General features: G+C 41.2%; 1 protein-coding gene across 1 annotated transcript; it reads right to left on the reverse strand.

Moving 5' to 3' along the window:
• Positions 1 to 6,955: 6,955 nt before the first annotated feature.
• Positions 6,956 to 23,377, reverse strand: c1qtnf6b (C1q and TNF related 6b). The gene is made up of 3 exons (XM_085458595.1): positions 23,204 to 23,377; positions 17,841 to 18,033; positions 6,956 to 9,341 (listed from the first exon to the last, which is right to left on the reverse strand). Exons 2-3 carry the CDS (start codon positions 18,019 to 18,021, stop codon positions 8,794 to 8,796), a joined length of 729 nt encoding a protein of 242 aa, XP_085314721.1. The 5' UTR covers positions 18,022 to 18,033; positions 23,204 to 23,377; the 3' UTR covers positions 6,956 to 8,793.
• Positions 23,378 to 24,184: the final 807 nt, after the last annotated feature.

Here is a 24,184-nt window from a genome sequence, read left to right on the forward strand (position 1 = left end):
GGACTCCGTGATTGTGCCCACCCCCAAGATCCTATATGTATGTGTAATGAGAGTGTGAATAATGTGAATGTCTAAGTTGTGGGATAAAATTGAGGCAGAGGCAGCCAGAAGGGGACAGGGGGGGGGTAGCCTCCTCTGCACCCTGGTGACATACCCCCACTCCAAGGCCCTGCATGTGTGGGTGGTTGTGGAGGAGCGGGAAGAGGGAGGCAGCTGGAGATGGGGAGGGAAGGAAGGGGGGGGCAGGTAACCCCTCCCTGGGGCCAGCTCCCCCGCTGACCCCAGTAGGCACTCCCACCCTCCGCGACCCGCCAGGGAAGGGGGGCCCAGGCCCATCAGACCGGGGCCCAGTGCAGTAGCGCCCCCCGGCTCCACAGAGCCCTGGACAGTCCACCCAACCCCACCACAGAGAAAACTGCACCCACCCCACCAACCACACATCTTCCAGACTACATAAGACGGTAAACGCCCAGGCTGAGATCTTCCTCCACCTCTCCTGTATCTCCCCCTCCTGCAGAGAGTTCCTGAGAGAAGAAAGCTCCTGCAAGATGTGACCATCCCCCCCACCAGTTGAAGAGCCCCCCAGGCGGCTCGATGCACCGGCGGCACCCTGCTCCAGGGCCGGGCCCCCATGCACCCACCCGCCCACAACCCCGGCAACACACCAACCAGGACCCGAGCCCCCGAGGCCCGGCCCGGGCCCCAGCCCAGAGACGGAGCGCCCCCAGAACCTCACGCCCATCCCGGACCCACCCAGGGGCAGCCAGGTTGCCAGGTCAGTAACCCACGTCCGTCAGCACAGACCCTCCCCTAGCCCCGCTGCACGCAGCCGCGAGGAAACAGTCACCTGAGAGCCAACAGAGCCCTCAACCGGACGTGACCGCTACCCCGGGTTGAGCCCCCCAAGGAAGATGCCTCCGGGGAACCCCCCGACGCCCTAAGCCTGTCCCTACCCCCTCACCAATCACAACAGTGAAGGCGGGACCAAACTATGACCCCCCACCCCCACTAGGTGATGGAGCTGATAAAAGGGGCCCAGAGCAATTGATCTAATGTGGTGGCAGAGGCTGTGTCAAGACTAATGTAATCTAATAGATAATTTCTATATTGGTTAGAATTAAGATTATTTTTATTTTTCCAGTTCATGAGGACTGTTTTCTTGGCTATGCATAGGGCAGTGAAGATCATATGGGCTATATTCTTTTCTGAAGTGACATTATCTAAGCTGCCCAACAAACACACTAAGGGGGAGGTTGGAATGTTACATTTCAGACATTTTGATAAGTCTTCACATATCTCGCGCCAAAACTTTTGCACTGGTGGACAGAACCAAAGAGCGTGGATGTAATTGTCTGGTGTATTGCCTTGACAGTGTGAGCAGTTGTTGGAAGATGTAAAGCCCATCTTGAACATCCGATGACCTGTATAGTGCACTCTATGAAGTATTTTGTATTGTATTAATTGCAGACTGGGATTTTTAATTAATTTAAAAGTTTTTAAGCAAATCTGAGACCAGAAGTTTTGGTCTAGGTTGACTGATAAATCTGCTTCCCACTTTGCAGTAGGAAGGGATATTGATTCATCTAATTTAGAAAGTGTTCTGTATATTTTAGATAATAATTTGGGGGATTTAAGAGTAAGAAAATGTGCCGCACTTAGTGGTGTTTGTAATTCAACTTGACTGAGGTTAAATTTCTTTTTTACTATGGATTTAATTTGTTGATATTCTAAAAACCTTGTCTTGTTGATCCCATATTGTTCAACTAGTCTGTCAAATGGAATAAATTCTGTTCCCTCTAATATATGTTCTAAGTATTTAATTCCTTTACAACTCCATTCTGGGAAATTAATCATATTATTGTTTTGTAATATGTCAGGGTTGTTCCAGATAGGTGTACGTTTGCATGGGATTAATGAAGACTCCGTTATTTTTAGAAACTCCCACCATGCTGTTAGAGAAAAGCTGATGTTGATACTTTTAAAGCATTCATGTCTTTTGATGTTTGAGCTAATAAATGGTAGGTCTGAAATCTCTAGATCCTTGCATAGTGCCTGTTCAACATCTAGCCAGGGCTCAACTAAGAAGGTATGTTTTAACCATTCTGAGATGAACTGAAGCCTGTTGGCTAAGAAGTATTGGTGAAAATTAGGCAGATCTAATCCTCCTCTATCCTTGGTTCTTTGTAGCGTTTTTAAGCTAATACGCGGGGGTTTATCTTTCCAAAGGAATTTGGAAATATATGAATCCATGCTCAGATGCTTTTCAATATCACAGGATCTCCTTCTAGAAGATGTGATTAGTTTTCATTTAAAATTGTGTTGTTTAGTAACAGCTGCCAAATTTTTGCTTCACACTGATGTGGAGTTGGGATGAAACCATAATTACAAATGCAAAATGTAGCTTACTGCCCTGCTACATCTGAAATCCCACTTTACACACTGGCCACACCTGCTGACGACGAGGTCAATAAAGTGCATTCGATTAGCAGCGTCTGGCTGCTACTTTCTGTATTTTTGATTTCATTTCTGAGGTCGTGTTTACCTCATTTTAAACCTGCCAAGGACCAGGCTATTGTCATCAACTCCTGATAGGTAAAACCTTGTAAGTGAAAGAGAGTAAACTTCTTTTTTACCATAACTATTAAAATAAACTCTTGTAGGTTACACTAATATAAAAAGATCTGCTTTTGAAATCCAAGAAGAAATGAAGAACTGATGGGAATAAATACCAAAACAAATCGGAACAAAACAACAAATTAGCAAGAAGATTATTATAATCCAGTAAACAACAGACTACTGTCAGCCTGAATATGCAACGAGTATGCAGAGCTCCTGACAGCAGTGCAAAATCACGCCGATAAGCGTTCAGCGAGATACAAACAGTACAAACATTCAGTTACTGTTAATTATAGCGTCATCCTCAGGTCCAAATTTCTACTTTCTTCAATGCTTCTGAGATGTTTGAGATTAAACATTAAACAGGATGATTTGCTGTAAAAGTAGCTCTATAACAGTACAGATGTAAAACAGTTTGTCAGTATGTTGGTTATCTGCCTGCAGGAGGACTGACAGCCCTCTAACTTAAGCCATCACAGCTGGTACTGTGGTCTAAACCTGTACTTTGGAGAAAGCAGAAGTACAGACTTTTTATTTGACCTTTAACTTTCACCTTAACAGAATTAGCTACATTTCCAAATAATCTCATGTTTTTTTGTTTATTTCAGTGAACATACCTAAACCTTTCATGCTAGTGTTGACGTTATTGCAACTCTGATCAAACTGTTATGGGCAGAAAGCTGTCAAGCATTTGTAATGTCCTACATAATTTTATATGTTGCACTTTCCCCCCCTTTTTGCAGTCTTTGTACATTATTATTGAAAAAAAAGTTTCCTCCCTATGACCGTAACCATGACTGTAAAGCAAAACAAGCACAAACCAGCTAGCAAACAGTGGAAAGTTTGTAAATTATTGTTTCTTTCTGTATTTATTCTCACGTGTTTATGCTAAAGCCCACCAACATAAACCTGCTGAGGCACTTGTTTTTTGGGTGATTCCTTTACTTCCATCTGTCAGTAACAAAAAGCAAATGCAGCTGCAGACTGTTGCCAACATGAGACTCTGAATGACCTCAATGTGTCTCCGTTAAGGAGCACACGCACACACTGACACTGTGTAGCTCACTGGTATTGCGTGCACACTCCATCTACAAGCGGCATAACTATCGGCCACTCTGAAATTATGTTGCTTACTTTGGAGTGAGTATGAAAGGGCAGTTGGCTCTGTCAGCATGCCTTCCTGTCTGCTCTATTTATGCTGCAGTGGTGGATTGTAGAGCTAGAAATTCTACATTTTCGAGATTTATATCCTGGGGTTTTCTGTTTCAGTGAGCTGTAATTTTGTGATTTCAAGAATCTGTCAGGAACTGGGCTGTCTTTTGATCCATACTTATTTTTTTTTCAACGTCCAGTTAATTATTATTATTTTCTTTCCATGAGGCTCCTTGCTTCTGCCTTGTTTCCTTTTCCTCCTTCCAGCTCCTCTTTCTTTCCCATTTCCTTGTGACAGATGAGTGTGGTCAGAGGTCATGTGTTTGTAATTAGGTGAGCCCTGCCTCAGCACTCGGCCCTGTTTCCTGTTTCTAATCTACAGGGGGAACAGACTGCAGTTCAATCAGCCCTGAAAACAGCTGTTAGCCTCAGGCTCAGCCTTCAAATGCCACAACTTAAATAAAACTGTCTTTAACCTGTCTTCACAGTCTCATAACATTTATCAAAACCTTGTCCTCCACCACACCGGCTCCACACACTGACTTCCTTTTGCTTTGCCTGTTACATAACTGCAGAACGACTAAGACACAGGAATGCTCAAGGCTTCAGAAATGATACACTCATACTGATAACAAGCCCCATTTTTTTTTATGTCCTTTGCTTCTTTTTTTTATAGATTAACTATTTCCAGCATCTTTGGGCCTGTTTCCAACTCACTTTGCTCTTCAGGTGGTTCTTATTACGCTGGTTTAGTCTTTGTGGATTTTTCCAGCCTTCAGTGGTTTATTTCTTCTAAGTCTGTCAGCATAAAAAAACGTTTAATCTAGGGAACCAACATCAGCCGTGACAGAAGCAGTTCATCAACGGATTTACGTTATATGGGAATTTTTTTCTTTTTGATTATTATTTGAGCGCAAACAAATAAAAATGGACGACGATATCTAATGAGTAGCTCTCTTCTTTGTCTTTTTTACAACTTTACACAAAATGGTACTATTTTCCTCTCCACTGAGGACTGGTGTAATTCTTGTATGCAATAAATGAAGTCATTGATGTCATTAAATGACTCAAATTGAGCTGAAGCAGTTAGCATCATCTACAACTGCCAAAACACACAAAGGGTGTTTTTAGCATCATCTGTTTATTTTGAATGTCTCTCATGGTACCAGCAAATTCAGCCCAAGGTCAGGCTGTGCAGTGCTCACAGAAACTGAAAAAACAAACAAACCAAGAGTTACGTCTCATCTCTACGCTCTTCTAGAAGAACAATGTCTTTTGCATGTCTCCACTTTGGACATTTGGACCAAGTGGCGATATTTGGCCATAATGCACACACTTGATGAAATCTAAACACCACAGATCAACGCAAACACCTCACACCAACTATCAGCACAATGGTGGAGAGGTGATGGTTTGGGCTTGTTTTGCAGTCACAGGACCTGGGCACCTTGGAGTCACTGAGTCAACCAAAAACTCTGTTTACAAAAAAATGTAGAATTGCATCATCGTCTGGGCCGGCAGGTTGAATTTCTTCAGCTGCCTCAGGAAGTACATCCTCTGCTGGGCTTTCTTTATGACGGAGGTGATGGTGGGCTCCCACTTCAGGTCCTGTGTGATGGTGGTACCATGGAAGTGGAATGAGTCCACAGTGGTGATGAGGGTGGCAGTCAGGATGATGGGGGGGGGGGAGTGGGGCTGTGTGCTTCCTGAAGTCCACAGTAATCTCCACTGTCTTCTGGGCATTCAGCACACCAGACGTTCAGCCTCCATCCTGTTGGGCCACAGGTGTCGAACTCCAGGCCTCGAGAGCCGGTGTCCTGCAGCTTTTAGATGCGTCCTTGATCCAACACAGCTGATTTAAATGGCTAAATTACCTCCTCAACATGTCCTGAAGTTCCCCAGAGGCCTGGTAATGAACTAATCATTTGATTCAGGTGTGTTGACCCAGGGTGACATCTAAAACCAGCAGGACGCCAGCCCTCGAGGCCTGGAGTTTGACACCCCTGCTGTGGGCAGACTCAACCCCGTCCGAGATGAGTCCGATAACTGGTTAGTTTGTAATAGTCTTCAGGTGCTTCAAAGAGCAGGGGGTAAAGTGGAGTTTGTACTGTGTGCGATGATTATTATAGATCATCTAAATGAATCTGTAGCCCACCTTTCTACCTGAAGAATGCTGCCAGACGCAAAATGAGAATTTCATTACTGCAGTGATAGCTGGTGTTTTTCACTCATCGGGGATAATTGGAAGGAAAATGTGTCTCAGTTGCTTGTTCATTGTTTAAGTTTAATGGGATTAGTTGAAACAGCCTGAACCGGACGGTTGTTTTCATGAATCCTGTAAACTTGAAGTTAATTGAGCTTATCGCTTTAACCGACTGTGAGAGTATTTATTTTAAGTGCTGTTGTTGTTAATGGGCAACATAGTGAGCCAGTTTACACACTATGTGTAAAGCTTTTCCCATTAGACTTCTTATTGCCAATAGTTTTGCTGGTTTTGCCACTGGTTCACTGCTGATTTATTTCTCTCTCTAATGGTGCATTTAATTGCCTTTGATGTAAAGAGTATCTTTTACTCAAATATATATTTTGACCCATTTATTTGCACGTAAATATTCTGTCTGTAATGGCAAAACATAGTAGGAAAAGCTAAACCAAACCAAATTAAACCCCTAAAGTACTCATTTGAACTAACAGCTTGCCTGCTGTGCATGTTGGAACAGCCTCCACTAGTCTGGGCAAATGATCCAGGAAAGCTGTCCTGCTTTGTTTCCCATCAGTTTTCAGATCTCCATCGAAGGCTTCCTCCCCGAGCCTCCCTGAGGACGGCATTACAGCTAATGGGAGATATATGGCCAAACAGATGGAGCTGGCATGCTGTGGACTCATCCGCTGTCTCTCAGAGTTTGAGATGGGTTTTTGTTTGCTAGTTTGTTTGTTTATTTTAGAAATCTGGCCAGTTTTCAGACTTGATCACAAGTGTCATTCCCCTCATAAGGTTGAGTGGCCAAGCACTAATCTGGAGGGTGCAACATGAAGAGAATTAGACAGGTGAGGAAAATCTTCCAGAATTGTTAACACACAAAAAAGCTCTTTTGAATCTTGACACAGTATAGAGCTCTTCATTTGATATAAAACTACAAGCCCTTTTGTTGCTCACTAATACAAATGAGGAGAGACTTGGTTTGTGAAGGGAATACTGTTTTTATATGTTATATAAACAAACACACGTAGACATACACAGTCCAGACCCAACAGCTTAAGTGGTAAAACATATTAAAGCTATTATAGAAAGCTCATTTACAGACATTTACATAAACTGCTCTGCAGCCTCAAGTCCCTAAAACAATAAACAATAACTGTCAAATACATTCCTGAATTTGATAAAAGCACCGTATGTATTTTCATATGCTGGGAAAGTGGTCAGCTCACCAAAATTACAAAAAGACAATAATGTAAATCCAGTTGTGCAATATTTTCCTGCCACGTCACTGCAAATATAAGCACTCGAGTTGGATTATGATTTTCGTTATGTATGAGAGCAGATGCTCACAGCCATTGTGATCCACTTGAAAAAAAAAACGGGCTGGAGCTCACTAGCAAAGAAGAAATGTGAAGGAGTGAGAATGAGAATGACTCGACCTCAACGATCTCACTGCCGTTAAGTATTTGTAGGTAAATATAATTACAACTGCTTGTTTTGTTTTGACAAACAAATTATGATGTATGCAAATATTTATCTGTATTATTTTTCTTCTTCTTTTGAGATTGAACGACCCACTCTGATTTCTTTTGTATTTGTTTTATTATTGCTCATCTTCCCTGTGCCTTGTCCCCGATGTTCGTATTTTGCATTCTCATGCATGACCTCTGAACTGCTCCATGATCTTTGCCTTTTCCCTGCACCTCATTTGGATCGTTTGCTGTGCTGTCTGATTCTGACAGTGTGATCTCTGACAGTGTTTTGCATTAAAGATCGGGATGTTTGGACTTTTACCTGATGTCTTGTGTTTGGGTGCATCCCTGTAGAATTTGTTCCACAAAAATTCTGCAAATATTTGGTAGCATTTTTGTAATAAAACTCACAACTAAGGGTGTAATTCAATGTATTTTATATGAAATTACAATGTAATTATATTTACCGGCAGGTACATAAGAGGGTAACAAGTCAGGCTTTTGCAAGAAACCTGTAAAGTAATTTTAAGTATTCGGTTACTTGCAGTGAGTAAATTATACTTTGAGTAAATTACAGTATAATGTGTAAAGCCTGGAAGTCAAATGTGTTTAAGTCCCTCCATAATGTAATAATTTCCTGTAAAGCACCTGAGGATATGCAATGCTTAAAATCGACCCTGTTGTCTGTTAGCTGGTGTTTCGTGGAGTTGCATAATGTGTATGCAATCATTTTATATTAGGACAGTGGATCTTTTAGATTCAGCATTTCCATTTCTGCATGGCTCCATACAGATGGTGGAATGGTGGCGGCTGTGGGACATTTTTGTAATTTGGATGAACTGACATTTTAAATTGCTTCTGTGAAAGAGGACATTTGTTTAATGAATAGCCGACTGCCACAATACATTTCACTCTGACAGATTCTATGTTGCTAAGAGGCATCGCACCATAAATGTCACATAAAACTGATTGCACAGATTTTAAACTCCTGAAAAATTGGTGTGACGTCTGATTAAAAAGTACCTGAAAGCAGGTGATCATGGGAAATGGCACAAAAAGTAAGATCTTTGTACGATAAAGTATTTCTAGTACAAAGTAATTATTTAAACTTTTTTCCCCTATGCTGTACCAGTTGTGCCTCCTATTTCCTTTTTCTTTTTAAGGTTTAGATTTAAGCATTTTGGGCAGTCTTTATTTAACAAAACAGCATTTTCCTCTCTGGGTTGAAAGGAATATTTAAGCACCTAAATTGTTTTGTGCGCTAATAAGTACCTGTTTCTTGGCACAAAGTAATATCCCTGGGAAAAAGACTTAGTAATTGGACCCACACAGCCTCTCCATCCTGCCTTCTCCTCACTGGATGCTGGGAGCCACCAGGTATCCGTTGAAGGTGATGTAAACATCCACGTCGTCGCTGTAAATGGCGTTGTCCCGCTCCCTTTTGTAGAGCCGCACCCAGACCTCGTCATTCAGAGCCAGATCCAGCATGACGCTCTGACTCTGCATGATGGACCGCTCGCTGGGCTGAGCGTACAGGATCACCTGCTCCTTGTCGTTGTGCATCAGGTGGAGGTATGTCTCCTTAAAGTTCCACGTGTGGATATTGACGTTGAAGAAGTAGATCCCGGGCACGTAGCAGTAGAACTTGCCTTTGAACATGTTAAAGTGCTCGTAGAGGTTGACAAACACAGTGTCAAACACCAGCGCCTGGTAGTAGTCCAGGCTGTGCAGGGATTTGCGGCGTCCCACAGAGAAAGAAGAGTGAGGGATCTTGCAGGCGTCTCCGGGTGCACCTGCTTGGCCTTTGCTGCCTTTAGGGCCCATGGGGCCTCGGTAGCCAGGAGCGCCCTCCAGACCTGGTTTTCCGGGTGTACCTTTGTCTCCTTTGTCTCCTTTATCACCTAAAGGGACAAAATGAAACATGAACAGGGAGGAAGACAGAAAACCCACACGCGTGACTTGCATGTTTGAATATTTTAACCCTTTAAAGCCTGAACCATGAAATAATTGCCAGAAAATTCTATATTCTTGAAAATATAGTGTTTAGTAAACCTTCTGATGAAATCTTTCATTTTTAAATTTCATAAATGATTTTATATGAGTAGAAGTCTCAAAAACTCACAGGCTCAACACATGTATCAAATGTGATACACTTGGCTTAACAGGGTTAAAAGTAAAGCTCTTAACAGACATTTTAATAAAGAAGAGGTTAGCTTTTGCAAAGTGAGATATACTACTGCTCACTGTACCCATTAATAGCAAAGGCATGTCAAGACCACATTAATTTATTCCCAGCTGGCTGCACCAGATGTTTCTTTCTTTCAAGAACTCAAAGTGATCTTGCCATTTAGCAAAGTGCAGCATTTAGTTGGATTCAAAGATTTTCTCTCAACTCTTCCATTTTCAGGTCTCCGTTTTATTGTGCGCACAGTACCTGCCTGAACTTTTTCATAGTGGCTACAAATCTAGAAGCAGCAACAAATTCCAGTAAACCTTTTATATCTGACATTTCAAATCCTGCTTATAAATCTAAAGGAACTCTTTCATTCAAAGTAGTGCTTATTTTAAACTTGACCTCCTCGTGGACTTTAAGACGAAGTGTTCGGGTAGACCTTGTGAGGACAGCATGTCTGTAAAAAGCAGTTTGTTTCCAGAATCTACTGCCTCATTAAATTTGAAGTAATCACAGCCAAAGACCAGAAGGAACTGTAATCATTTCAGTTAAACACATTTATTTCTCCTTTTTCTGCTGCTGTTCTAGGCATCTGAAGGTGAACTACTACTGCTGACACCCTGAGACAGCACATGAGCTCTACTGGAGGAATGAGCATCATTCTTCTAAAACTGACTTGGAGCTTTCGTGATGACGCACTGTTTCATAAAATCTCCCTTAAAAGAACAAGTAGGGGTTGGTGCAATCCAAAGGTATCAAAATGGTCATCTAGCCTTGCTTCCTTCAAATTGCCTCCCTTTTGGCCATACAAACTGATTGGTGTATGAATTAAATGCACCAATCAGTCAGAACATAACAACACCACCTGTCTAATATTGTGTTGGCCCCCCTTTTGCTGCTAAATCTTCCCTGACCCATCAAGGCACGGACTCCACTAGACTCCTGAAGGTGTGCTGTGGTATCTGGCGCCAAAATGTTAGCAGCAGACACTTTATGTCCTGGAAGTTGCTAGGTGCGACCTCCGTGGATTGGCCTTGTTTGTCCAGCACATCACACAGTCGCTCAATTAAATTGAGATCTGGGGAATTTGGAGTTCAAGCCAACACCCCAAACTCGTTGTTGTGCTCCTCAAACCATTCATGAAGAACTTTTGCTTTGTGGCAGGGAGCATTATCCTGCTGGATGAGCCTCCAGTCATCAGGGAACACCATTTCCATGAAAGGGTGTACATGGTCTGTAGCAGTGCTTAGGTAGGTGGTACAAGGTTTCTCAGCAGAACATTGCCCATCACACTGCCTCTGCCAGCTTGTCTTCTTCCCATAGTGCATCACTCTCACACTGCCATCTGCTTGATTTAAAAGAAAACGTGATTCATGAGACCAGGTCATCTTCTTCCATTGCTCTGGTATCCAGTTCTGTTGCTCACATACCCATTGTTTCCAGGAGTCAGCATGGTCACCCTGATTGGTGGCTGTACAGTCTTCTACATAACAGCCTGCGATGCACTGACATCTTTCTATCAAAAACAGCATTACATTTTTAAGCTACAGTAGCTCATCGGTTGGATTGGATCAAAAGGACCAGCCTTCGCTCCCCACGTGCATCAGTGAGCCTTGGCTGCCCACGACCGTGTCGCTGGTTCACTACTAGAACACTTTTGATAGATTGATAGACTGACCACTGCAGACCAGGAACACCACACAAGAGCTGCAATTTTGAAGATGCTCTGACCAAGTCATCGCAGTATGGCCCTTCTATCAAGCACATGAACTGTGAGAACACAATGTTTTCTTGCTCCCTAATATATCCCAGCCACTAGCAGGTGAAAAGATAATCAGTTTTATTCACTTCATCACTTTACCTGATTGGTGCATGTTCAGCTTAAAATATGTTTTTAAAAAAATTACTTGGATATGTTTTCCTAGTTTTTATTTGCTCTTTTCTTGTTTATATCTGTCTTCCCTGGATTCTGCTAAGCTGCCACCACACGCCACCAAAACGTCCTCTTGATTTTAAATTTAAATGCGATGTGACAACAAGCTCTAAAAATGATTAATGCGATTTTGTGACTACTGACTGAAATGTCTCTATTTAAGCGAACATTTTGAGTGGTGCTATTATTCCCGAAACACAAGAGAATACTTTTGAGCTGATTGTACATTTGCATGTCAAGTGACACTGCTTATTCGGTAAGCCTTCCTACATGCCATCACCATATCGCTGTGGAACAGCTGTAAAAAGATGTGAGCCAAGAAAAGGCTCAGGCATACATAAACAGAAGCTAATTTAGGAGCAGTGCAGCTTACTGAAATTATGGGATGAAAAGTGGGTGACCATTTTCACTTTCAGCTGACAGCAGAGTTGGCTCAAATCTATCTATCATCAAGGATCTACGTGAAACTTTATTACAGCAATATTCTAGGCCAATTCGAAGATGGCTTGACAAGCCTAAAGGCAAGCACTTGTGCTCCCTATTTTCTGCCATACATACTGACTGGCCGCTTCATTACACCTATTCAACTGCTCGTTAATGCAAATATCTAATCAGCCTGTCACATGGAGGAAGCCTAGTGCATTTAGGAATGTAGACGTGGTCGAGACAACCTGCTGAGTTTAAAACTGAGAATCAGAATGGAGAAGAAAGATGATTTACGTGACTCTAAAACTGGCATTAGTTCTAGATGGGCTGATTATTGCAGAAACTGATGATCTTCTGGGATTTTCCAAAACAACCATCTGTAGGGTTTACAGAGAATGGTCCAAAACAGAGAAAATATTCAGTGAACAGCAGTTCTCTGGGTGAAACTGACTTGTTAATGTCAGAGGTCAGCGGGAAATGGCCACACAGCTTTGAGCTGATAAGAAGGCAACAGTAACTCAAAAAAACATTAATCACAACCAAGGAATGCAGAGATGCTTCTCTGAATGCACAACAGACATGTTGTGCATTCCCTTGCAGCAGAATGGCTACAGCAGCAAAGGAGCACAGTGTGGGCTTTTGGCTACAATTTTTGACACAGGCTCACCAAAATCGGTCAATAGAAGATTGAAAAAAGGTTGCCTGGTCTGATGAATCTCAATCTCAATTTCTGATGCAACTTTCAGATGGTCAGAACTTGGCGTAAACAACATGAAACTATGGCTCCATCCTGCCTTGTACTGTCCCAATCAAAAATTTAAGACCACTTAAAAAATGGCAGAAAATCATATTTTGCATTGTTGGATCTTGACAAGGTTCCAAGCAGAGCTTCAACATGCAACAAGAAGAAATGGGAGTGAGACAAAACATATTTTGAGCATGCAATTTATTAGAAACAACGTTTAAACGGAAACAGGCTGTTTATCAAAAGTTTAGGACCACATGCCAAGAGTTCATGATCAAGAGTTCAGGCTAGTGGTGTTAACTGTTTGGAAGATACTGGGGATCATATTATTGGTTGGGTTTTCTCCTAAATACTGTAGTGCCTGTACAAAGAGATTACACTATAGCTTTTAGAAAAAAAACTGGTGTATGATAGTTTCGTCAGTTTTGAGAGGCTCTGAGGTTATAGGGTGATAAAAAGAAACCTGTAAATATGACTTTCTTGCGAAGTCTTGCTGAGCTTGCTCTGCATTATTTTAGGCAACTAAAACTTCAGTTATGAGTTAAACACCTCTGGGATCGCTAAACCCCACAGGAAGAAGCCACAGTGCTTCCCTCTTTAACCATGACCAACACTTCCTGTAGAGGTAAGCACTGCTCATCCTCTCCACAGAGCCACAGTGACGTCTCCAGCTGTGACCAGCGTCCAAGCAAAAAAGTCCCGAGCAGAGTTACAGCAGTTTCCACAAACAGTAGCTTAGCAATGACCTACAGTGAGTGACTTATCCGGCAATAATACACAGTTACTGTTACATGTTGCAAAATACTTAGATGAGAAAAAACCCATTGTTTCTTTGGTTTGGAAACCTTTACATGTTTTTTAACCTATTTTTAACAAAAAATAAAAATATAAAAAAATATAATGGCAAACAAGGAAATGGTTCTAAGTGTGAAATATACACGTTTACGTCATTTAATTACTAACTTTCATGTGCTCATTTTAATACATACACTATATACAACATAGAATAGTATTTTAAATATCACCAAGACTTGCTGTTGCTCTTCTTGTAGGCAAATATAGGTCTATGACACTGTAGGTTTAGGATATTACGATCAGATGGTTATGAGTCACTGAATGTCTGGAAAAAGATCACAGACGTTGCTCCTTTCCCAGGCCCGAGGCCTCAAAAGTAGTATACATGGCGGTATGGGCGGAGATTGTAACAGCAGTTACAAGTGGAAAGTTAAAGAGATGAGAATTGCTGCACAGATTCAGGAATGACTGCAACAATAAACTTGTTATCAAAGAGAGTCACATGCACTTAAAAAAGCACCAATTAGCCAATGGTATTGTTGCTTTTCTTTACAACTATGCAGCTGGAATGTGGACACTGCTGTTCCATGTATCAAGTACATCAAGCAACACTTCTTTTTATTTGCTTTTGATTTACTTGGGATGAATCTAGAGTCCGAAAGTGGATCAAGACCCACAAGTTGAGCAACTTAAAAGATAAATTTTAGATAAACATGTTAATTTGGGAACTGAAAGTACACTGACACTGAAAGCAGCAAACGTTAAACTGCAGGGTTTCATAGAAACAAACATAAGATCCTATTACTAAAATTAAGCAACATTGCACGACACCAAGACTTAACTCCAAAGTCATGCATTTTGGAATCAACTTGACAGAAAGGCAGACATGAAAGGTCAGAGGTCAAATGTGACCTGATAATTGGATGGAAACTATAACGTGTATTTAAACAATACCTAAATGTTGCAAATACAAACTAAGGCAACAGATTTTTAAGCATAGTTTTAGAGATAAAAGACATTTTATGAAAGTTTGGTCTTATTTGACCTTGAAGAAGCCGTCAGAGGCACAAAGTAATTATTATGATGGCTAATATGTTAGGATGAGTGACAAGCCCTGATCAGAAGACCTGTGAGTCCTGCTGGTGACATATGGATACAAACGTTTGCTAATATAGGTGGGCGATTCACCATGCACAGCCCTAAAGGTGAACAACAGAACTTTTTCCCAGAGTGCAGTCAACTGACACTGAAGAAATCACCTGAATGTTGCATTTTCAGTCAGTCATCCAGGTGATTTCTTCAGTGTCAGTTGACTGCAGGTTTCCCCAACCTTATAAAAAGTACATTATAGGCTGTGAGTTCAGTATTATGATCATTAATATACAAATTGTCATGACCTTTGATGAATGGCCATGAGTACCATTCACAGAGAGCTGGTTAAATGCTGCAGTTGTAAGATGTTTCAAAATGCACCATTAGGCCCCCTCCTTGTTTCTACCAATAAAAACACAATGTCCAGATGAACAGAATCAGGTTTCTGGGATTTTGAGGATGGATCAAGACACCAAATTAACTTTTCAATGTAATGCTACTAAAGGAAAATGTGTGGGTGTAAATTCTGATTTGCCCGTGACTGAAGGTTCGTGTTTCTTTTGAGAAATTTGGCAAACTGAGATTGACTTACTGACTATGGTTACACTGTTTGAGTAAAACCAACAGCACATACTGCTGCATTTTTGATCATGCACTTAGTTCAGTTTGCTTGCTGTGCAACGCAAAGTTGCTTCACATTTTGACTTCCCACTGAGTCCATGAAATTACAGTTGGACTTCGATGAGGAAAGTTGCGACATGGCACAAAAACACTTGAACTGTGTTTGCATGTGAGAAGCTTAATGATAGACCAGCAGAGACATTTTTGTGGTTCAATGGTTGGACTGGTTTACGGGCTGATCGTGGGTCAGAACAGACTTGGCACGTCCGGTAATCAAAGAACCAACAGATAAAACAACAGAGTGATGACACATCATCTGGATCGCTCTGGCTGAGTTGGCTGACTGACTTATCATATTAAACACACATGTTCTTGCAAATCCCTCTCCAACTCGATCTCTTGCATTGGGAAATTCTCTCACAACACTTCCCCCTCTTTCTCTTACCTTCATTGTGTATATATATATATATATATATATATATATATATATATATATATATATATATATATATATATATATATATATATATATATATATATATATATATATATATATATATATGTACTAGTATGTGCACGCACAGATAAAGCCACACAGATGCACAAACACTGACACTCAAAGTCTTCACTGTTGGCCTTCCTCACTGCCTGCAGTAACAGTAACTCAAACAAGCTGTCATGGATTTGACTGTGTAATCAGGTGTAGTAAGCACAGGATCCACAGTGTTTATAGGACGGCAGATTAAGGAGTCAAACTGGACCACTTCCAAGTTTTATTTAATCTGCTTCTTTTTAATTTAAAGTGGGCCTGAGGTTAGTAGGACATGTTTTGTTGGTCCTTTTCCCCCACGTTCTGCTTGATGTGTGTCTATAGCTGTGTAACCGAGCCCACGTTTACTGGTGTTAATTTGTGGTTATTGAAGTAACCACGGTTTTGGTTTTTTAAAGAAAATACACAATGTAGGAACAATTTGCTCGGAAATATTTGTGATGTTGAAAGTGGGTTGTGACAAAGAGCTTTAAGATCAGGTAAGCTTTAAGGTTTCTCACATTTATTTTAATATTGCCCTGTAATTGGTAAGTATTAGTAGAAGCTAGTGCAACAAGACAACCTAGGACTTTTTGGACCACTGAAAATCTGGGACACCAAAGTAACTGCCTGCTTATTTGGCAATGCAGTCTAGAGCCTGGTGAATTATACTGTGGCAAGCATTGTTTTTCTCTCTCTAAATGGGTCATTTTGTAGTGTAATTATCTTTGAGTTTAGTTTAGACCAAGTCTGAGTATCCTGCAGCCCATTTCAAATGAAGTTGCCCATTCTCTTAAAACTCATTGCACGAATATCAGGTTCAGGTTAGATGCAGTCCAGAATTGGATGTATGGTCAACCTGCCATTGGTTCAAACTCTGAACCCCATGAAGACTCTTAGTAACCTCCAGTAACACAGTACCATGTAAGTCAGAGGTAACAGACAGGGAACAGTCTGTTTATGTAGACTCCAAGTTAAAATGTCTTTACTGCAGAAACAAACATGTTTAGAGGAAGATACATAAAAAATACTAGCAGCCACCAGTGCTGGTCCTCAGTAGATACGAAGTCGGGTGTTCATGCTACCCACCCATCCAGCTGGCACGTTGGCAACAATACCCCTCGGTCTGTTTAAATCAGTGAACTGGACCTCTTTGATGTTTGTGGTGTTGGTGCTTTTATTAAATATTTGCAACTGTATTAAAAGTAATATTATTTGCCCAGTTACCGAACAGAATATCCAAGAAGTCTGTGATGGCCAGTATGTTGCCTGGATTATCTATCAGAGAGGCCTCTATGTGGCAGAAGACAGGAGACTTTACTATACAGTTTATAGCTGTATATATTATTGTGACGTGCTTTTTAACAAACTGCAAACTTCCCTCGTTTGGCCTTTGAGCTTTGGCTTGTTGACTGATGCATTTATTATAACAAAATGTCATTCCACCTTAATGAAATCCTTGCATACATTCATATTTTGATGCTGATATACATTTCCTACCACAGATACTGTGAAAAGCCACCATTGTCACTAGTATTTGGCTGCCTGCTGCTTTACAAAATGTTAAAAAGCGGCTGATTTTTGAAGTGGTTCCAGATTCCTTCTGTTGCGCGAGTATCTAATTTCCTTTTCACTGACAATCTCTCATTTTACTCTCAGTTCCACTTAGCCATCACTGCATGGCTACACTTAGTAGCTCTATTCCATTATTATAGATATGTGATTACTCTCCTGATTAAGGAGCACACACACACACACACACACACACACACACACACACACACACACACACACACACACACACACACACACACACACACACACACACACACACACACACACACACACACACACACCTGGAAAAGGAAAAGCGCAGACTTTGTAAATGCAGCTTAAAATAGAGCCCTCGTAGTACACACTTTAAAGAGTGAATGATTTTTTTTAGTAAATTAACAAGCAACGATTCTCCAGTCATGGTATCATTTGCATGATTGACCATCAAAGTGAAGCTGCAATTATCAACTGAACGCAGTCTGTAATCAGCAGTGTTTCAGAGCTTAACAGATGCTTTTCAAGTCCCTGGTACCTTTGAGGATGGTCATGTTAATGACAGTTCGGACTTCAGGCATTTGATACTGAGCCGTGGCTGCGGGAGAATCTTGCTGGTCGCAGCATCGTCTGCAGAGTCTGGAAGGAGACCTGGAGGGGGAGGGGACACAGCAAACCAAGGGAAGGAGCAACAGCAGCCCAAAACACCCCGACAACATGGCTGTCTCAACCTGAGGATGGAAGGAAAGAAAAGAAATAAGCAATCAAAATAATGGTAATGCTCCAGGACAATGTTAAACTGTATGTCCATATGAGGCCACAGTGATGGCAGATGTTTACAGATGCATGCAACTTTATGGCTCATATAATAATAATGGTGTTTTTACTCTCTGATAAAGAGGAATTTGAAAGTGAAAAACGATCAGCCCCCAAACCAACATTTTTTGGTTAGTTATGTTGTTTGTTGGTGTGCCGTATTTTTCACATTCCTGTGGAAATCTGGTCTATAAATCTGGACTGTAACTGCATCTTCTCAGGAGACAATGATATTGACAGTCTTTCTCAGGTTTCTCTTGCAGCCCTTATTAGCCATTGTGCACCTACATTTAGTGATCTATACAAGATGTAATATACTACAATGCAATTTTACCATGACATTGTGGTTTTAGAGTTGCAGCAAGAAGTATTCAAAAACAAAAGGCTTGAAAAAACCGTACTACTTCTTAAAAGTATGTTTGGCATTTTGAAATGTAAGAACTTAAGGTCAACTTGACAGACCAGATTATGTTATTTTAGGATTATCGTATAGTATCCAGAGGATCAAGAAGTGAAATATAAGCCTTTCTATAGACTAAAAACAAGAGTGAGAAAGTTTTCTGAGGCTGGAACTTTGATCACAATATAAAACAAAATTAATATTTTGGTTGAGAATCTTTTCAAAGCTGTTCACTACAAATGAAACTTGACTACATAATTGAAGGTTATGAAGAAAAAGACCCAAATGTGTCCATCATTATGTGCCTGTGTAACAGTAACCATAGCACAGACAATATGACACTTGATTGATGCTTTACCCAGAGTGCTTTATGGTAACGTGAGTACATATGTTTCCAAGATGCACAACCCAGAGTCAGCCAGACCCTCCCACCCCGAAACTGTAACCACTGAGAAACACAAGACCATAAAATCCATCTGGTTAAAAGGGGAATGCTACAATCTTTTCCTTTGAGCTTCCTTACACAACTAGAGACACAAACTTTGATGTTATATTAAATAAAAATCTCAAGATTAGTCTACATTGGGTTCTACAGTGAGCCCTAAGGAGCAGGGGATGTAACACTGACCAACTGACTGGTGGACAGTGAGCACCCCTCATGATGGATCTCAGCACATTTTGTTTTCTGCTGCCCTCAGCCTGGTTCTGCTCAAGGTTTCTTCCTGTTAAAAGGGAGATTTTCCTTCCCACCATCACCAAGTGCTAGCTCATAGGGGGTCATCTGGCTTTTGTCTTTATTATTGTATTATCTTTGCTTTGCTCGAGGCAGCTGTTGTTGTGATTTGGCACTATAAAAAATTAAATTGAACTGGAAACAATTGCCCAGTTTGTTGTTAACTACATATTGGCGCCTGTGGCTCAGGAATTAGAGCAGGCCATCTACATACTTAAAGGTTGGTTGATTGATCCCTGGCTGTTCCAGTCTGCATGCCAAAGTATCCTTGATACTGAACCCTGATTTGCTTCTGAATGACACATGTTGTATAAAAAGTGCTTTGAGTGCTCGTTTTCCCCAACATGACCAGCAACAGAAAATAGTCCATCAACAATTAATCAATAAAAATCTGAATATTGATCTAATATTTTTCCATTTACATGTGTTGTAATTTTCTGTTTTCTCAGAGAAGCATCTAAGTCTCTGAAAAAAGTCTTAATAAAAAACTTTATTTGATAGAATTAGAGGCCTGCTGCTGCAGGAAATGAAGCCCATGAGAGTTGTATTCTTAGGCCATAAAAACAAAACTGCATGTGCTTGTCTGGTCTGCATTTTTCACCTTTTCCTCTCATTCGCTCTTATCTATTTCATTTTCATCCTCAAACGCAACGCCTCTGAAAAGGAAAAGCATAACAGAACGAGAGGAAATGTTTGTGTGAGAAAGGAGAAAACTGAGGAAATGAAATAAACAGGGAAGAGACAGATGAGAGATTCCCTGAGGTTTTTACAGTGATGGATGAATGTTAAAAGGATTTGAGATGACAGATGGCGCATGACTGTGAGAAAAATGAAATAACTGGAGCGCTGCCCCAACGTTTTTATCTGACTACTGATAGTAAAATATAACAGTTATTATCTGCCTCGCTATTACAGCCTGTCAGATGTCACGCAACGCATCTCTGCTCTGTTCTCCAACATGTCTGAAAAATTAGGCTCAGATTTATCATATGAATTTGTATTTCTGTCATTTTGGCAATATTCTGCGGCAAATGCAACAAGAAATGGCCTTCGGTTCCTTTTAAAGACAATCCAGACTAAAGCTGTATTTCTGTCACAAAGCAGTAACCATAAGAAGAGGATGAGTGGTGCAGCTTGAAAGTGCTTACGTTGGAACGTTGAGCTGGTGTGGAAAATCCAAGTGATTATTTGGATTTTTTTCTTGGAAAGCTGTCAACTGTGGATTCACTGCAGTTGACACACAAAAAATATTTTGCAGACTTCAAAGAATCCCACATGCTACTGTATATTTGCTCTCCAGTTACCAGAGTGTCCCTGAATGGGTGGCTTATTTTTACAGTGTCACAGGAACGCAGTGCACAGGACAGGGAAGCGCTCAGCAGGCACTCTGCTTGACTGACTGGCAACCTGTCAGCTTATAAAAAGCCAACCCTTAGTGACAGGAAGTAATATTTCTACAGTCCCAAGATAGGAAACACTTGTTGAAATTATAGGTTTTGGTCAGTGGAGGCAGTGCCCAGCCGCTGTGCACCGAGATGAAGAAAAGATGCATCTTCTTGGGTTTTCTGAAGCAGCTTTTGCACCTCAACCTTAGATATTGAGAAGAATCGTGTCATTCTGATGTCCTTTCTCTCATGTGGCGTGCAGAAGGAAACATATGTGTTCTCACTAATGTAGGACTGAACACAGAGACAAGGACACTCACTCACACCTATGGCTCATTCAGAAGCATGAGCTGATATCTCTGTGTTGGTGTTGCTCTTATATTATGACACTAGCACTGGTCAAGGATCAACTGGCAGCAGCCAAGAAGTTAGCTAACGTACTTAAAAACTATCGCTAGCAAACCTACATTTGGCCAACAACAAAGCAAACTAAATAAAATATTTGTTCGTTGTATAAATGAATGAAGAAAATGCTTAAAATGTTGACCATTTGTTCTTAAAGAGAGTTTTATATAAAACTCAAAGTTATGACATTACAAAAATTACAATTACAATGTTGATCCTGGACCAACATTATTATGATGGGAACAACACCAACACGGGGATATCAGATACATCCATTTAGAATTAGCATTTCACCTGTAACAAGCATGTGTTTGCACTGTGAGCGAAAACCAAAGTTACCAGAAAGGACCAACACAGGCAGGAGGAGAACGTGTGTACCTCTGTCTTAACAAGTCCTAAAACAGTTCAGGGCTCCAGCGTGTTCATGAAAACAGCCTGAACAGGTCAAAACTTCAGCAATATTTGTGCCATATAAAAATACTGTACAAATGCCAACATGCATATCAGCGAACCAACTAGAGGGACTATCATGGTGTCATGCGTGTGCCCTACGTAGCGCCTATGCATAGCTTTTCAGACCATGTCCACATATTGTAGCTATTAACTATCACCAGGGGGCAGTGTCTGTGGGGCTCACTATTAAACCAATCAGCTTTTGACCCATGTATGCCATCCTCACCTTCAGGCCAGCACTGTTGCTTTTTGTAGGACTGCATGCAACCACATACGTATAGGATGCATATCTCACATCCTTCACCCTGATAGCTGAATATCAACACAAATGAACACCAACAAGGTTATATCAATTCTGCTTCAAAGGATGGGTTGGAAATGTGATCATGTGGCTTCAGGCCAATCATTGTAAATGGCAAAGGTGAGGGTCGAGCATGGGTAGCAACATTATTTGATGCATGAGTGCATTTAAAGGTATTGTTTAGGATTTGCCCCTAAAAGTACCACTTGAGGTCCTCCACGTTGGTCTAACCTGGTATATCCCATCCACTACTCACCCGATTGGCAAGAATATTTATTTATTTACTGATTGATTGATTTTTAATAATTAATATCATGGTCTCCAAAAAATGAAGTGACATTTCCTCCAGCACCATGTGTTATCCTTTTGTGGCTTTTGGTAACACGTCTTGGCATGACCGTAACATTTGTCACAGATCTCCGTGGCAGAGGATGCAGCCAGTTCTTACTAAATTGCTTGTTGCAGTTTCAGAATCAAATCTCCACCTGTCTTTAATAAGTTCTACATTTACATGCTTAGGTTTTTGAAAACTAATGACCACATTAATGACCTGCCTTACTGAAGACTATGTGGTAACCTTCCATTCAGTGTGTTTCTGCATTTTGGCAAAATTTGAAAATACTGCAGAAATGTTAAGGGGGATAAACAGAAACATGAGTTACACTTGAAGATTTCGGGCAAACACACAGCAGGCTGACACACCCTTGGCCTTATTTTATTATGCAACATGCTGTCAAATTGATTAGGCCACACGTTCAGCTTGCTTTAAGGCAGGAAAAGAAAGTGTGCAACAGACGTTTTAAAGTTACTGAAAGCTGTGCAACTACAAAGGCAATAACAATTAGTCAGATTTTATAGCTGGTTTAATATCATCAAACGGGAACAAAAATTAATCTCTTACATCATACTCTACCAACAAACATCACCCCAATGCGTGCCTGCGTGTGTGTGCGCGCGTGTGTGTCTGTGAATCATAACAAGTAACAACCACTAATCAGCTGATCAACACACACTGCACTCATGCAGCTGTTATAATGAATTGGTTTAAGAAGCCACGTCTACAACGCCAGAGCATCAACTTGGCATGCATCTGCACTCCGGATAAAGCACATACGCGCGCACACGCACTCAATGTCGGGCAGTAGGCCGGCGCGTGAGAGCGTGCGCGGTGATATAGCTGCCGGGGTAAGTTTGCAAAAGAAAAAAAAAGCTACTGCTGAGTTGGCGACTTGTGAATAACTTCTTCAGCCTCTGCACGTCTCTGCAAGCGCACCGCCGGCTGCTTTTTTCTTTACCTTCATTCACCGTTTCTTTTCCTTTTTTTTTGTACAGCATTACGATGCAGAGTCGGTCGATTGTCATAAAGTCGCTGTCACATCTTGTCAGAGTGTCTGGTCGCTTTTCTTACCTGCAGGAGTCTCAGACGAGGAGGAAAAGCAGACTGCTGGTGTCAGACTGAGAGGAGGAACAACTGAGAAGAAACCTCTCTCACTCTCTCTCCTATACACACACATTCCTCCCTCCCACTCCTGTATATAACCTACCCTCACACACACACAGCACAACAAATCCTCCTCTTTCATCAAATAACATAAAGTCAGTGTTACTCCCTTCTCCCTGGTGTGTTCATTTCCTGCAGCCCCTCCTCCACACAATCTCTCTCTCCTTAAACTCCAGATCCATCATTCTTACTTAACAGAGAGTCAAGATAGCTGCGTTTCCATCCAGGAGTTTTATAACAGGGAGCTCAAAGTGGCACGAGGAGCTGTCACCACCCAAACTCTAATATAGGTCATCGCTCTCCTCTGTCCAGGCAGCGCAGATGCCCATGACTCAGATTCTGGACTGCAGCAACATACTTTCATTTAATTTGTTCCATTTCAAAACTATCACCGTCATAAAGTCCTGCTGTAGCTGCTGTTAAGACTGTGAAAATGCATAACCAGCATTTTCTTTTCTAAAACATGTGCTGCAGAATATCAGAATGAATTCAGCAGGCATGGGAGTATCTATCATCTGGGTGTCCTGGTGGTCCAAGCGCATGTGTGCACAAAATACATAATTTAGCCAATTTAGATTCTGTTTATTTTGTTTTATTGGTATATCAAATTGTTCTAGTTCTTAACAAAAATGTTATTGACATTTTCTTGGTGTCTTTAAAAAACAACATTACTAAAAGTGGCAGGCAGCCATGAAAATCATAGGTCAGACAGCTCATCAAAGACCTCAGTCCCTTTATGGACAGTGTGTTACAATAAGCCTGGGGAATTTCGTGTGACCCAACTCACATCCTGTTCTCACAATATGAACTTTGTACTTTCTGGCAGAAGATACAAAGTTCCACACTGTAAGTTTGACAGACTGAAAGTCATCAGTTGCTTGTTCAATT

Source organism: Copadichromis virginalis, linkage group LG6, assembly GCF_057382275.1.
Source record: "Copadichromis virginalis isolate Kocher_CV1m ecotype Utaka linkage group LG6, C_Virginalis_male_GT1.1, whole genome shotgun sequence".
In the NCBI taxonomy this organism is placed as follows: domain Eukaryota; kingdom Metazoa; phylum Chordata; class Actinopteri; order Cichliformes; family Cichlidae; genus Copadichromis; species Copadichromis virginalis.

Coding starts and splice junctions, on each gene's coding strand:
- c1qtnf6b (XM_085458595.1), bottom strand. CDS start 18,021: ATGTTGTCGGGGTGTTTTGGGCTGCTGTTGCTCCTTCCCTTGGTTTGC. Junction 9,342..17,840: donor TAACATGACCATCCTCAAAG/GTACCAGGGACT, acceptor TTGTCCCTTTAG/GTGATAAAGGAGACAAAGGA.